This window comes from Semicossyphus pulcher, unplaced genomic scaffold, assembly GCF_022749685.1.
Source record: "Semicossyphus pulcher isolate SPU_LCO1_2020_fin unplaced genomic scaffold, fSemPul1.0.p SCAF_2, whole genome shotgun sequence".
NCBI lineage: Eukaryota > Metazoa > Chordata > Actinopteri > Labriformes > Labridae > Semicossyphus > Semicossyphus pulcher.
Genome location: NW_027211693.1, coordinates 22,122,088 through 22,138,530, shown reverse-complemented (window position 1 = coordinate 22,138,530; position 16,443 = coordinate 22,122,088). Strand labels below are relative to the sequence as shown.

General features: G+C 43.5%; 1 protein-coding gene across 2 annotated transcripts; it reads right to left on the bottom strand.

Moving 5' to 3' along the window:
• Positions 1-300: 300 nt before the first annotated feature.
• On the bottom strand, positions 301-16,442 carry ctbp1 (C-terminal binding protein 1). 2 transcript variants are annotated; one of them, XM_069670005.1, is made up of 11 exons: positions 16,380-16,442; positions 14,705-14,753; positions 14,242-14,385; positions 9,563-9,717; positions 9,253-9,397; positions 6,950-7,156; positions 6,626-6,840; positions 6,143-6,273; positions 5,928-6,055; positions 4,229-4,346; positions 301-4,089 (listed from the first exon to the last, which is right to left on the bottom strand). In XM_069670005.1, exons 3-11 carry the CDS (start codon positions 14,300-14,302, stop codon positions 3,903-3,905), a joined length of 1,347 nt encoding a protein of 448 aa, XP_069526106.1. In that variant the 5' UTR covers positions 14,303-14,385; positions 14,705-14,753; positions 16,380-16,442; the 3' UTR covers positions 301-3,902. The 2 variants fall into 2 exon arrangements, with proteins under 2 accessions (XP_069526106.1, XP_069526104.1); XM_069670003.1 differs by lacking the exons at positions 14,242-14,385; positions 14,705-14,753; positions 16,380-16,442 and adding an exon at positions 11,568-11,711.
• Position 16,443: the final 1 nt, after the last annotated feature.

The following is a 16,443-nucleotide window of genomic DNA, read 5'->3' as shown; positions in this document are numbered from 1 at the left end:
GCTAACGGTAGCTCTTACAGTAACAGCTACCGGTAGCACCAAGCTCCAGCTAACCTCGATGTAAAAAGGTGGTCCACACCAAGAATCATAACAGATAACTTTTGTAGTATTTGAACATTTTGCCAGCAATAAAGTGTACTTTATGCAGAGATGCACCGCACAACGTCTGCGCGGCACACACCAGTTGCAAAATGCACGTCATGCGGAGTATTACAGTACAGAGAGGCAGAATGATTTTTACATAGGGATGTTCATGTTGCCTACTTCTTCATTTCCCAAAAGAGAAGTACAGAGAAAATGTTTAATTTTTAAGATTTTATTAAAATACGGTGTGGAGTTTACCATCGGAAGTTACCATCACAAACATGATTGTTTCTAATAAAAAAGTAAACAAAACAAAATAAAGCTTAAGAGCCTAGTTACAGGAGATTTTTTTTGTTTGTTTTTTTTTTGTTGTTTTTGCAGTCTGGTGAAAGAAAAAAAAAAAATCAATTCACAATGAGAGTGAGTGGAAAAAAAAAAAAACACGTTCACATGTTGTAAAAATACATTTCCCAATTTTAACATTACACACAGTCACTTTCAAACATTCATTCATTCCTTGTTAGATGGTTAGATGTCAGTGCCAAAAGAAAGCAAAACAGAAAAAAAAAAGTTCAGACCTGTGCACAAAGGAGGAGGGGAGGGGGAGGGAGAACAGTTTCTAAAAAAAACGCAGGAGGCTGTTCTGCATTCACAGGGCGGAGAACTCGGGACGAGGGACACGAGACAGGGGGCGACTGCTGGAGGATATGTGTGCATTTGAACCCTGAGAGAGAAAAAGTGACCGATTCTTAATTTTCTGCTTCTTTTTTTCTTTTTTTGACAGACCACACCAGTGTCCGCTATGCCCCCTCCCCTCCCACAGGGGCTCCGGCATCTCTGTAAAAGATGCTAATATAGCCTTTGAGTGGTGGTGGTGGTTGTGGTGGTGGAGATGTAGGAGGGTCGGGGGCATACTCACACCCATGAGTGAAATACGAGCTGTAAGCTTTGTGAGCATACACACTGTGCTTATCTGTTAGCCTGCGCACAAACACACTGCAGAGCTGACTTTGATTATGAAGAGTAACACAAAAATTAATGCAGTTTGAATTCATATTGGATATATGGGTTTGAGCCATGAAGAAAGTGTCTACACACGAGGCTGAATGTGGTTCATCACAGAAAAAGGACAAAGTGCTGCAGATGTAGGCCTGTCGGGGTGTGAGGAGCTTTTTTGCAGATCGGCCTTCGATGTGGCCCGTTCTTTTCGACTGGGTGTCTCCTGACTTCACCTGCTGTGGTCAACTGTATTAAGGCAGTGAGTGGTTCCATGGCGACTTTCTATAACAGCTACTTTCACAGGGGGAGGAATAAGTAAGGCCCAGAGGATCAGCTGGAAAGGACAGACGGGGTAGGACGAAGAACAAAAAAAAAAAAAGGAAAATCACCAGGAGGGACCTCTTGTTTTCTCTGAAATGTTTCAGTACAACATGTAGAACACAGACAGCATATCCATAAAATGAAATCCTACAATAAAACAGAATGGTTTTCATAACAGTGCACTGCTGAACTGAAAAAAATATATATAATCATCAACAGCAAAAATTTAAGATTACTATTATGCTCATAATCCGAACTATGGGGGTTATTTTTAAAAATATATACTCATCACATGACAAGAGGAGCCTAGCATCTCAGGACACAGACATGCTCCATGTCTCTCATAGACTCTGAGGGGAAAACTGTACATCACTGGAAACTGACCACGACAAAAATGGCAACTCGGGTTGAAAACACTCTGAGAAGAGGGGAGAAGGCCGGGGAGCAGAGGGAAACAGCAAGATGACACAAATTCTTTAAGCCAATAGTATTTCCCCTAAAAAATTACCTCACATGCACTATAGATAGAGCAGCCAGACAATGGAGAGGGGGTTAAAACAAAACAAAAACAGCATCTACTACTAATAATTATCTAGTAAAAGAAAACTAGCAGATCACGGCGACCGCATTTTGTTTTTTCCTTATTTTTCATTAGCCAGTAAGATGGAGATCGAAGCACGTCAACTACACTCTGAAGCCTAAGAATGGGAAAGCATTGTGCTGAATTTTCCACCAGGAAGTTAAAGTAAAGGCAAAAGAGAAACACATTGCTTTGAAGCCTGAGTTCAGTGACCTATTAGCGAACCTAAAAAGACTGTCAATTTAGTTCACGGGGCATTTCATGTTTATTCTTTTATTGTATCATTACTGCTACAATTTCACAACCCTTCTGGTAAAGAATAGTAAAGAAGTATCTAGAAAATCTGTACAAAAAATAAAAGGGTATGCACGGTACATTCAATATCTGTTACTGAGGTACTAGAAAGGTGTTCCCTTGACACCAGGGCAACAGCGTTAAAGAGTTACTCCTAAGGGACTAATCCTTTGGAAAGACAAGAGCTTGTTATCATAACAGGGTGAGGGAACATACACACGCACACACACACAATTCCATACACACACGCACACACACCACTGTCATTAACAAAGCTAGCATGCAAGAACACTGTCCCCTCGCTCCTACAGGGAATCTAAACTCTACTGTCCCCTCACGCTTACAGGAAGGTGGATGCATACTGGTTCATGGGCTGATGTGTAGGGTGGGCCATGACAGTGGGAGAGGAGTGGAGGGTGGGTGGGTGCATGGAGGTTGTGGTGGGGTTGCGGTGAGATCTTATCAAACAATAAGGCGGTACCCGATCCCCGGTCTCCTATCCTGTGTCCTGAAGGTGGGCAGTGTGTGATCGAGCTAACCTGTAACTGTCCGGCTAAAGTGAGACGCATGTAACTCACTGAGGTCTGAGCGATTAGACGGCGCCCTCTGCTGGCTGGGCCTCACGCATACTTTTGCTTTCCCAGAAAGAAAAAGTTGCTGCTCTTGGACACCACGTGTAACAGCCTCACAAAGAGCACATGGCTGTCAGTGTGAGATGTAAATTCACGCCTAGGAGTCCTCTGATAAGACACTCGGAGCCTTTATCTCAGGACAAAACAATGAGGGGGAGAGCTTGTTTGAATACAGGGGAGACTGTCCTAAAACTGGACGGTCATAGCAGTTAAAAGTGACAAAGGATCTTGGGTGATACTACCTGAAGTATGAGCTGAACGGATATATTTTGACAGTCTGAGAGAGCTCCACACTGACAGCATTACAGATCCATCTGTTGAGCAAGCTGACGACAGTAACAAGGAGAGCCAAAGTGAGCACGGTCGCTAGATGCCTGGTGGGGAGGACAGGATGTACTGTTTGTGATTCTGTCTGGTTTACTTTAGTACACATTTTACCCCTTCACAATTAAAGGTGGAGGGGGGAGAAAAAAAGAAAAGGAGAAGAAGAAGAGAGCAGTAACATGAGCCATTAATGTACAAAGGGGGGCTTCAACCTTTCAGCCTGCAGGAGGCAGCAGACTGTGAAGCCTCATGTCAGAAATGCTATTTTTCTTAAACAAACATTAACACCTAGAACCACAACAGATCAACTTTCCATTAAAACAGCCAACTAAGGATATAAACCAATCCGATCATTGAATCCTTGAGAACAGTTATTGCTGACGTCGTGGGGGAGTGAAGGGGGGAGGGGGTGGAGGTTGAGTGGGTGAGATGAGGACAAAGATGGAGGGATGTGTGTGTGTTCTCTGGGATGTGGATGGGGAGGGGGCTAGCTGTGGATAAGTCACTCCTGGGCTGGTTCTGTGATCTGAGGAACAGGACTATGTGGATCCACATCAGCTCAAACTGGCGCTGCCGATGTACTGAAGGGTCGGGCTGTGTCTGATGCCTGGAGGGTGGGAGGGGTGATTTCCAATGGTGACGGAATGTGCTGGCGGCGGCGGAGGGGGCTATTGGTCGGAGGGGATGTCTCTGTCGGCTTCGGCCTTAGCAGATTGCACCGGAGAGGGGGCGTGAGGGGGATGGGAGACGGGGGCGATGCCGTGTGCCAGGTTGCCTGAAACCAGGCTTTCCACCCCTGCGGCGGCTCCGGCAAGACCCCCCGCTGCTGCAACATTGATCAGACCTGGAGGAAATCTGAGAGACAAATACCACAACATGTGATTGCTGCTCTGATGACAGAACATATATTGTCACAGGATGTTGGATCTACGTTTCACCTCATTACCAAGCCTGATGTGTAATCAGTAATTCTCATCCTCTACTTTTCTCTCACCTGTAAGTGGCTCCATTAAGTTCTGGGTGAACAGTGGCGGCCTCCATGCTGGGCCACTGAGAGGCTGCCATCAGATACTCCTTATTCACGCAGTTCTTCAGACTGTCAGGGATTCGTCCTAGAGCGGGGAAACGGACGTTTTCAGAAAGGTTTTCTGATTGAAAACAGTGTCAGTAGCAGGTTGTGCTATGAACTGATCTTTTTTAGGACAGCAATGTTTTAATCCAACTCGATTAATTCAAAAGTTACTATGTACGGTTTTTCACTGCACCTTGTATATTTTATTAACTTCCCATCGGTAAAGCCCACCTCGCATTACTGAACCCCTCCTTTCATCTAGGCGACACTATCTGTAGCCCTCTATACACAGAGATTCTGCAACAAAGCCGTAGTGAAGCTCCGTCTTTATGTCACCTTTATACACCTACACTAAACCACTTGAAGGTGTAATATGTTGCCACCCCAATGTGTGATTTTACGCAGCGTTACAGCGTCTGGAGAGCAAAAGAGGCGCAATGTGTGAACAAAAAGTCTGTGGTTTACATACACATGCCGCTGTTCTGACCTGCCGGCCCCGCCGTTTACACAGAAACCGTTTTGCCTCTGGTACTACTTCTGCGGGACAACTTCGTCCCACCACTCCGTCTCTGTGACTTTTACACAGACGGCAAAGATAGCGAGGCAATAACAGTCCCATCTTGTACGGATTGTGTAAAGGTGGCTGATGACAGTAGTGACATGCGACTCCGGCCTGCAGATACACTGCAGCTGCACACGACGACACACAGTGGCCCCGACATTTATATTTTTTCCGCTTCCAGCTGTTTTAGTGTATTTACTCATTAGCATGAGTAAAGATATGGTAGTAAAAGAAATAAACAGCGCAAGCTGTCATAGTTCAGAAATATAATAGCAGTGCATGGTGGACACCCGGCATGGCTTATGATGGGGCTTTCAGAGGACAACACTTGATGTTTGTTGCAGGTGTTGTCTGTTGACTTTGCTTAATTTGAGAGCGGTTAACACTGTGCTCTGTTTTTATCACCCTTATACATTTCCATTACCGTTAGTGGTGCAACTTAGCAATTTGGATTGTTTGTAAAAGTTTGTATCCTGTCACGCTGCTATTCGGTATTAAATGATATGGTATTTGCAAAATGGCCACAGAGGATATTTGACTTTGATTTGCTTTTTTATAGCATTTAATAATAAATGATGAATGGATTGAGAAGTTGCTCTCCAGTTAATTTCTAAACCATATCTGTAAATAAGAGCAGAATTTGTTGGCAAAGGACAAAATGTTTGGTGTTGGAAGCCTTCTGGTTTTCATTTGTAGTTCATGTAGAATAGTCCACCAGGGTTTCAGCCGGCTTTGGCTGTGTGCAAGCAAACCAGCAAAAAGGCGAGCCCCCTCTGCATTAATGTCAACCCTGAACCCATGGTCTATGGGTCGTCTTTATAACACCTAGCTGACATCTAGCGTGAAACTGCAGATAACAACGGCCTCTCCACTCTAACAGCAGAACTCCGATCATCAGCCACAACACCACGCAGTCTGCACACCCTTCATCAGAGTTTGAAACAGCAGGGTAGAGATGTAGAGATGGATTTGCATAGCTCCTGACTGAACTGTATCTATATCAATCAGCTCATTTCAGTGAACAACAGGTTTGATCCTGTTTAATGAAGAGGGTCTTACCGGTGATGGCACGGCGGACCTCTCTGGCTGCCTCCTCACGGGCCTCCACAGATGCCTGCTCACTGTACCAGGATGTGTGTGGGGTACAGATCAGGTTCGGGGCATCCTTCAGAGGGCCTGTTGAAAAACTGTTAAGAAGGGGAAAGGTTGTTACAAAGATAATAATGAAGGTGGTATCATGCACAGTATCATTATTACTTGCGTTTCATGGATACCTGAAAGGTTCTGTCTCATGCACGTCCAGGGCGGCCCCTCGTATCCGTCCCTCTTTCAGGGCCTGAGCCAGTGCTTTCTCATCAACCAAGCCCCCTCTTGATGTGTTCACCAGGAAGGCTCCCTGACGCATCTGTATGGCAGAGTTTAAGAGTGTGATTGAACTATGGTGAGCAGACCATGTGAGAGAAGTGGCAGCACAATATAACAGTACAGACTGAGATCATTTGGAAGCATGACAGTGTTTTTGTTTTCTTCCAATCCCTCCCACAACACGGGAGCAACGTTTGGATCAGGCCAAGTTGTCTAGACTGTCTTAACAATTATGCTCAGAGCAGTGTTAGCCAAATATGTGAGTCAGGATTTTTGGCCTCATAAAAAATAAAATTGCAGATTATTTTTAAATCAACTGGTAAAAAAGGAAGTTCATGAATAGTTTTCATCTAAAAAGCTATTAAACATAAGGGTGAGGGGCATCCACACACCTGTTTGATGGTGAAGTCATTAATGAGGTGGTGGTTGTGCTCGTTGAGGCTGCAGTGCAGAGATACACAGTCAGAGTGGATGAGGAGGTCCTGCAGGGTGGCCATTCGCTGAAGGCCCAGTGAGCGCTCCACGCCATCAGGCAGGTAGGGGTCATAGAAAATCACGCCAAAGCCGAAGGCCTTGGCCCGGAGAGCCACAGCTTGGCCAACACGCCCTGAAGGTAAAAAAAGAAAATGTATAAGCAGCTATAATTATTATTATTATTATTATTTTTTTTTTTACAACTGAATAAGAGAAATATAATCCCTCAATCAATCACTCACCTAGTCCAATAATGCCCAGTGTCTCACCCCGGATACGAGCAGCACCGCCAGCGACCTCCCTGATCTGCTCCACACTGGAGGCCCGGGTTCCCTCTCGGAGGGCCTGGTGCATCCAGGTGACTCGCCTGTACAGGTTGAGGATCAGACATAGCGAAGTGTCGGCTGTCTCCTCCACCGAGGCGGCTGGCACGTTACAGACAGCGATGCCTGGATGACATGATAACAGAGAAAAGAAATATAAAGCACCGTGTTATTCTTAGAGGTTGTTCTGATACTAATACTGGCATTGGAAATGCCTGAAAGTATGCCAGTCGATGCACAGATCTGATACCGTAATTTATTAGCTCTAAATTAAATCAGCTATTTTTCTCCACCACTCCACAAACGGTCTACACAGCAAGCTGCGCTGTAGTGCAACCATGGAGGTTTTATGGCTGCAACAAGTAACTACTGTTCTAGAGCAGCCAAGATGAACTGATGTCTGGTCATTTCTTAAACAAGGATAGCAAACAACATCTGTGCAGCGCTAACAGAGAATGTAACTTTAATCAGAACTACACAGAATTGACGGACAAAGCAAGACCCAAGGGGCTTAGAGCTTGTTTGTAGGCTCTCGTCTTGATTTCACGCAGAGATTCTGGGAGCTGAATTATCCGAAGAGGTCTCCTTCTCTCACAAACAAACTGATCATGTGATTGAAACACTGGAAACACTGAATTAAGAAGCTCTATGTTTAAATTCTGTGTCTCTTTTATGCTCTTAAGCAGACAAGCGAGATAGATGTGACAAAATCTTTTCCATACTGAGGCCTTGATGGTCGGGCTGCAAAATTAATCAAGATGAATCCTGATCACGATTTGGTCTTCCCACGATTGAATAATTGATTGAGAGCTATAATGTTGTTTAAAATCGTGTTTTCATTACGAGCTCAACATATACTTATCTGTCACGTCTTTGAAGTGTTAGTGTTACTAACGCTTAGTCTCGTTTTGAACGCTGCTTGTTGTTTTGCTAAAACAGGAAGAGAGCAAGTCAGTCTTAAACCTAAACACCGGATCAGTTGTTTGGAGGAATTTCGGGTTTATGGCAAGTGATGTCAAGCAACAAAAATAATATGCAAAGAGAGCATTAAACCTGTGTCTGCGCCGCAAACCAACACAACTAACTAGTTCCCCACCCCAAAGTGCAGTGTATATGTATATGTGCTCTATTGATATAAAGGGCTAATTTGCCAATTTCCAAGCTCAGTCCTATCATGCTATTATGGGGAGCTAATGCCATTATGGTAAGAAAAAAAAGCAATTTGGCGCTGTGCCTTTGGAGGACGCTATCTGCTTCTCCAATGGGCCCTGGAGAACCTTCGACAGACTATGTGAAACACGTCGTCTTGCGGAGGCCAGGGAGCTTGCTAAACTACACTTCCTCGATCTAGGACGCCCGCCTCCGATTGCATGTGTTGTTCAAAATCGTCAGGTTTGAAATGTAGACTGCAGACCTGACGTTTTTTTAGACGATCCACTGGTATATTCTCGTCGTATTTTGGATTCTGTACCGCTCTGAGCCATTGCGTGCAGTGAAAACGGTAGTATTTCACTCCAGCGTCACTCGCTGGGCCGTTCCCTTCAGAGGGAGGGGCACAATGCACGCTGGGTGTTGTAGGAATGTAGAATGGGTGAAACCACGAGCTGTTTGGACACATTTCTCCACAGCTATGGCTCCGGTTTCAAATATTATTGCTTCTATCGATTACAGAGAACACCAGCTTTGACTGACAGTGGCTTTTTCCAGGGGTGAATTGCTCCTTTAATTTAGGGTAAATAGTTTTTTGGTACAACTTTGTTTATATTGTGCTTCTAGAAGATTCACCAAATTCAGGTAACCTCATTTTAAATCTTAGTTTGATGCAAAATTTGTACATGAGCCTGAATGTAGCACAAAATGTAACTAAAGTGTTGCTCTGCTTATTTAACTGTTGAGTACATTTAAAAAAATAAGTAATCTGTGATCTCAATAATCATGTTAATCATTTTGGCCGTAATCATGCAGCCCTACCGGATGTATTTATTTCTTTCCCATCAGTTAAACTACATAATAAAAGAAACACAGGGTTTGTAGTTTACAGCTGTAATTTTTTAAGTCAGACACGCTATCGGATCTGTACACGCCATAGGCCATTTAACAAATGTATGTATCGGAATCGTTATCAGAAAGGATAAACATCTCTAGCTATTCTGTGATATGTGATGATAGCTGACTTTGTGTCCCAAACATATGTAATGTATATTAATATTCCACCCACTCACCAAGCTCGGCGGCTGCTTTGATGTCAACGTTGTCGAAACCGGAGCCGATCCTGACAATTACGCGAAGGCCTTTAAACTTTTCCAAGTCGTCTCTGGACAGAGTGATGGTGTGGTAGAGCAGCGCGGCCACTGCCTCATTTAGCACCTACAGAAGACAAATGCACATTAATAATATAAGTCCTAGTTTCCCAGGCTGTCTGCTGGATACAGACAGAAAGGCAGTGTTTTAAGTGTTTTGCCCTCATGTGGTGTGATTACAGTGTGGACATGTGTGTGTGTGTGTGTGTGTGTGTGTGTGTGTCGGCTCTACCTTCTCGTGAATCTCTTGTGTGGACTGGGCGTCGCAGAAGGCCACTGTGGCCACATCTTTCAGGATGGGCATTTCCACAGTGCAGTCGCGCCCGTCCAGCAGGGCCACCAGGGGCCGCGGGTGCATTGGCCCGTTCAGGATGGGGGGTCGGATACCTGAAGCCAACAGAAAGAAAAATATATGAAGGTTCAATGACTATAAAAAGTATTACTTAGAATCTTCATGTTACAAATGCTTTCATCTCAATCTTCCTGCACTGACAACCTACTGATGACACTTACACACAGCTACCTGCCTGTTACATTTAAGAACTGGCATAGGAAAGATAGAGATATTTTAGTCTGCCATTCCAATATATGGACTTCCCCACGTGGTGCAAGTCATCATACTCGTAAGCGTGTGTGTGTTCTTTGGTTACAAAAGTGATGTGTAACTAAATCTGTGATGGGCCATGGAGAGCGTCCAGCATCCTGGCCTATTTGGTATTAAAGCACAGCTCTGTTACGCAGCCCAGCTTTCATTGATCCCACTCTCTTCCACTCTGGTGCTGAGACTTCTCGTAAGGGGGGAGGTTAGTTTCGGGTTAATAAAGCGGAGCGATATTGATAACATATTAGGTCTGGAAACTTGACCTGCTGCTGTATGAGATGAGCGCACATGGAAGGAGGGGGCTGGGATGGAAGGGGGAGAGGTGATGGAGTGTGGCGGCTGGGGGGAGGGGTGGAGAAAACTGCGGGGTCTTGGAGGGGAGGTGGTGGGGGTTCATGAGGGGGTCTGAGTCATGACCTAAATTCTCCTCCTGTCTGGAAGAGTCCCTCCTTCCTCTTTCTCTGGTTCTCTCCTTTCTTTAAACACACAGAAACGCACACACACCTTGCCAGCAAACATCTGCACATTTAGCCCATGTGTATCATAGATTCACCATCATGCCAACAAAGGGAATGAAGCATGACTTAAAGACATCTATAACAGATAAATGGCACATTCCTGCCAAAGCACTGGTGTTAAAATCAGGGGAAATTTTCACTAACACCATGAATCTACAAATTATTTTACACCTTTCTCTCTCTCTGTCTTCGACTCAGCAGTTCTTGGCCCGAACTTGCCCCACACATGCACCAGTAAACACAGTATCTGGTCCCTGCTGCGTGACAGGTGTGTGTGTGTCCCAGGGTGGGGGAGTGTGTCTAGCTAAAACATTCACTTGGACAGAGGGCAGGAGGTAATGGTGAGACTGCAGAGGAGGGAAGGGTGCTGGTAGCCGAGGGTGGAAAACAAATATTTGTGAACACTTCCTCTGACGTCTGAGCATTTCCCAACGCATACATAAAAATGCACACAGGCGAAGGAGGAGGAAAAACATGCAGCCTGGTTCCTTTGAAAAATGTACAATCTACTGTACTCCATTTAGCAGTGTGATACACATTCACTGCAGATGGCTCCAGAATGCTAACAGGCCTACTGCTACACGCTGAACGCACAAAGAGAGTCTTGCTGTGTAGAAAAACCCAAAGGGAATGGTCACAAAGACCCCCTCTGAAAAAGAAGTCCTGGAAATATACAAGTAGGCCTACACAGAGTAATTTGAGTCAAAGGACACTGGCATACCCGAGGCCTACTAAGCGCAAGCATGGCCGCACACACAATACAATTCATTCAGTGATTCATTCATTCTCCCTCCCCTCTCCCTTTCTTTCCCCTCACTCCCTCCTCCTCTCCTCTCCCCCTCTGGCCACAGTTGGAGGAGTAAGAGGTGAGGGGGGAGGGGCAGCGAACGATGATAATGCAGCAAGCAGCGGTACTCCACCCAGACGCAGCTAGACACACACACACGGTTATTCAGTTCCTTCTCAGAGGCTGCGACAACACCAATACGAGCAGAACATAAAAGGAAAACTGCGCACACATAGCTCCTCCACACCCAAACCAGACCTCTCTCCCCCCACAGTTCACAAAATTCAAAAACACATGCCAAAATAGAAAACACATGAGCACCGGGCCTAACCTTGCATTATGAAGTCTGTGAGCCTGTCTTCCTCTCTCTCTCTCCCTCTCTCTCGCCTTGCTCTCCCTCTATCGCTCTTTTTTTTTCTCTCCCTCTCTCTCTCTGTCAGCCTGCTCTTGGCTGGCTGGATCCCAGCTGTCATCCACGCCCAGACCCTCCCCCACAGCCAGCCTCCAATCACAGGCAGCTCCATTCAGGGCCGGCCAACCAGCACTAACCTCATTAGCATAGCCGAGGCCGAAGGCGGTCTGGGCTGTTGTCGTTTTTTAAAGAGACAGCTGGCCCGTTTCCCTGTAGCCGCGGCCACGACCCTTCACCTTGTCCTCTCCCTCTCACCCGTCTCCAGGGACTCACCCAGACTGTTCCCTCCATTTTAGCGCACCATTATGTCTGATGGCCATCGTTTCCCCCCCCTTTACTCTGCAACAGCTCATATACTCAGTGCTCTGGAAATCTGCACTGTAATTTCGCACTAACACATCCAAATTTTCCTTTTTGTTGTTATCCTGAATTTGAAAAACAATGCAATGTTTTCACCTGTACATTCTTTACATTCCAATTTTACAAAAAAAAGTCACCTCTTCCACTCAAACGCTGAGAGGAAGTAAGAAATACAATCATGTCAGCACTTTAACCAGTCAGTTCACATTACTACTTCAGATGAAGAGCACAGCAAACAAGTATGCTAACTAACAGCTTTGCATCACAGTAAAACCAAAACATACAGTCAAAACAGTAATATTACTACAGTGCTACAAAAATACATTAAAAGCAGCCATTGAGTGGCAGAATTATACAGTAGGGTTGTTCTTAAAAAACTATGCATACACTGAAATTTAAATATTCCATCGCATTCAGTGATGATTCACCAGTAGTGTGTGTTGGTGTCTGCATCTGCAGAGAATCTGCCCTCTGTCTGTATTTTTTTAATTATCATTATTATTATTATTGCCTTTCATGCCTTTATTTAGAGGGAGTACAGTGGATAGTGTCGGAAACAGGGAAAAAACGAGTGGGGACAACACGCGGCAAAGGGCCAAGAGTGGGAGTTGAACCCGAGGCCGGCGCATCGAGGACTGTAGCCTCTATACATGGAATGCCGTTTTAACCAGTGAGCTAAACTAGCGCCCCTATTCTCTAATCATTTTATTATTTTGCTGTTTTTGAGACATTTCTGGGCATCATTGGTCAGTGCTGTGTAGCCCCTCACCAACAGTCAGCAGGTTGGGACTAAAGGAAAACGAAGCGACAGGATAACAAAACTTTGTCTCTCCTCTGCTCTCTGTCTGTAGGCATCAGACGCAAAAGGGTACCATGTGTGTCATTATGGGACGCCAAAGAGTTGTAACAAAAAGTGGTGTCAGAACGACCTGTCAACCTGTGAGTGAGAACAGCATGCTGTGTGTCGTAGCTGTATAAAGGCTACAGGTGTGACAGAGGGCAGTGCAGAGAAGACAAATACAGCGAGCCGGTTGAAGCACGGTGTATGCATTGTTTTCAATAACAGCGCTCTTCAGTTTACTTCAGTTCCTTCCTATGCCACTCAACATCTGCTGTTTTAAATTTTTCTTGCAGCAGTTTCTGGTTGAAAATCTGATTGTTTCTTTTTTTTCAAGCTTTTGAATTTTATAATTCTATCTAATGTAAAATGAATGGAGATTGTATTTTCTTAATCACATGGTATCGGAAAAGTATCAATGTATCTTTACTTAAAGACCTCCTCTAGTGAAAATCCAGTGTTTAACCTTGTAAACATCTCCATGTGGTGTTCTTCATGTGCTACAAGACATATCAGGGACAACATAAGCAGTCATCTCTATGGCTGGGCCTGTCTGCTTTTAAACTGCAGTGTACCAAGGACAGGCTGAACAACACATTTTCAGATTGGCTGGTTTAAAACGTCACAAACCTAAGGAGCCAATCCTGTTAATGGACGGGGTGACGCTATGCATATCATTATGTGCAACCTATAGCAACCACTTCGGCGATGCACGAGAAAGCTGCAACTGTCGTTAACGTTACTGCTACTAATTACTACATTTCAAGCTAGCCAAGTTTCAACAAGTTGCCACTAAACGACGGCAGAGACGCGTTTTGTTTTTGTGACGGAGGGGGCGGTTGGAAATGTGCATAGTGGGTGGGGACTATGTAGATTTGGGTATTTTTAACGAGAAAGAAAAAGGAGATGCGTTGGGAGGATTTTTACAAGGTAATTAAACGTATTTTGCAGAAAAAACATCAGACACATTTATTATTTCAAGCAGAGCATTTTATGTTTTAAAACATGAATGGAGCTGGTCTTTAAGGCAAACCTACTATAAAAATGTAATATGGAACTGCCAGCATCAGGATTTAAACAAACACTTGTCAAAATTAGATTTTTATAGTTTACATCTGCCCCTACCGTGGTCAGCTTTGATATTTAAATCAGTTCCAGTCTACAAAAAATATAACATATATTATCTATTATATATTATCATGAAATGTGCGATAAAATACGTACATCTTTTGCAATTTTAAAACAAGGTTTAATGGGCTGAGTAATTGAGTACAATGCTCTCTGTATATAATAAAATTGTTATTTAAATGCTTTGTATTAAAATAGCAAATTAAACCTCATTAAACAACCTCCTATACATTTTCTTATACTTTGTGTTTGAGTGTGAAATCTCACCCTCACAGATGCGGTCAAGTCTCTGCCGCTTGACCTGTTTGTGTTTGTCCATCAGAGCCATAGACCAAGCAGTCTGAACCTGGGACAGAGAAGAACAGATCCAAGTGCTATGGAGCCCCTTTACTGATGTCCACTTAGTTTCCCCTGCACACAAATGGGAAAAACGGAGAAAAGAAAAAAGTGTATTCTTTATATTTCCATATTCAACTTAGATATTTACATTCCAAAGAAGAAGTCTTTAAAACTGTTGATAAGATGGCAAATTTGAGTTTTGTAAGTTAAACAAAGACCCAAATTATCTTTGCATGAGCATGTAAAATATACATATGTAACTGTTTTAATAGCTAGTATATTTAATATTTAGTAGCTAGTTAGTAATAACTTACAATTATGGATTTAATCAACTAACTAAACACAGATAAATGAATTGCAGCGTGTTAATCCTTCAGTGATAAACACTCACCTGGAGAACTGTGATCGTTGTGCCAGTCAGGGTGACAACTTTGTTTACACTGTAAACAAAAAATGGTGAAAAGATCTTAAATGAGAACAATGTCATACAGTATCGCTGCAGGTGGATGAGACTATAACTCCATGTTACAAAAATCTGCAAATAGGGATGCACGATTTTATCGGCACGTTAACAGTATCTGCCGATTATGGCTTGAAAATGACATATCGGCATCTGCAGATATGTCATTTTTCTGCCAATATTTTCCACCGATAAAACAACGCTTTAATTATGCCTAAATGCTCGATGATTCCCTAAAAAGCTTGACGAATATTACAGTTTTATTTGAAAGAAAATGTTACATACAAATAGTATGGCATTTTGTACATAACCTAAGTTCAAGTACTTTTCTTATAGTGAGGCCCAGTGAATGTGTACATTTTAAAAAGCTCTGTATTACGTTATTTCTGCATCTGCCAGTGGGCCACTACAATAAGAGTGGGCATGATATGAATTCCACTACAGGGGAGGCTTGATGTTCTCTACAATTAGGTGGAAAAAACATGTGCCTAATATAACGGTATCGAAATCGGCAATTGGCAAAAAAAGTTTGGAAAATATCAGCATATCGCCAAAAAATGCAATATCTTGCATCCCTATCTGCAAGGCTCCATACACAGCAGGCATTAAAAGTATAGTGTTGACCTGTGTGCATCCTGTTCGATAAAAGTATTTTGTTCCCATAACTCCTTCAGCCCAAATTAACTGATATGGATCTAGTTTACTTTTTATTTTTTACTTTTACACATTCTTATTATTTTCTATCTAAACTGTAAGTGTTGTTGACATAACATTGTGGTCAACTTTACTTTCTACAACTTTACTGTACAAGAATAACACCTCTCTCTGACGTACTTCAAATGAACAGCTGAACACCACCGTTCACAGTCTGTGAGTTTCTGACTTTAAACATCTTCATGGTGACAGTATCAATAACTCGCGAGCCCCCGTTAGCAGAAAAGTTACCGTTAACTAGCTAACTAGCTCATGTTGCTAGCTAACCATTTCCCGGCTACCAAGAATAAGGGATGATAATTATGTGTTTCATTAAATTCTTAAATAGTTTGGCCTTTGTTCGGTGACGTTATTTATCTGAGTTAGTCGCTCGTTCTGAGGTTGTAGAGCTTGCCTTAACTTCTGAATCGCGTCCCTAGCTAATGCTAACTAAACAGATAGCTCGGCAGCTATCGTAAGCTAGTCGATGTTGGCTAGCAAACCCAAACAGACATTTGAAAACTTAAAGTGGCTAACATTTTAATGAAAACTTAAGTTTCATGCTAACTCTCGAACAAACACAGCATTTTTGTGATATTTAGCTACGCATTATTTGCTTAGTATTTCATTAAAACAACCCCATAGCTACATTTATGAAGCCTTTGCAGCATTGCTAACGCTAGCTAGCTTGCGCCGTTAACGTGCCGCTGAGTGTGTGGGAGCTGAGCAGAGGGGGAGCCCGTTCCGTCCGATGTGTTATCAGCGAGTGGCGCTACAATGTGAAATATCTGACCCAGAAGCTTAAAAAAACACTATTTCTACAGGGAAAGGTGAATCGCCCACATGTCTGAATTCAAGCAGGACTACTTTTAAAACCAGTGACCAAATCTTGCAAAAATCGTCAGTTATTTACCCCGGATAAACTCTTTCAAGAGTGCTGAGACAGTGTGCGTGCGTCGGTGGTGTTCCCTCTCTCC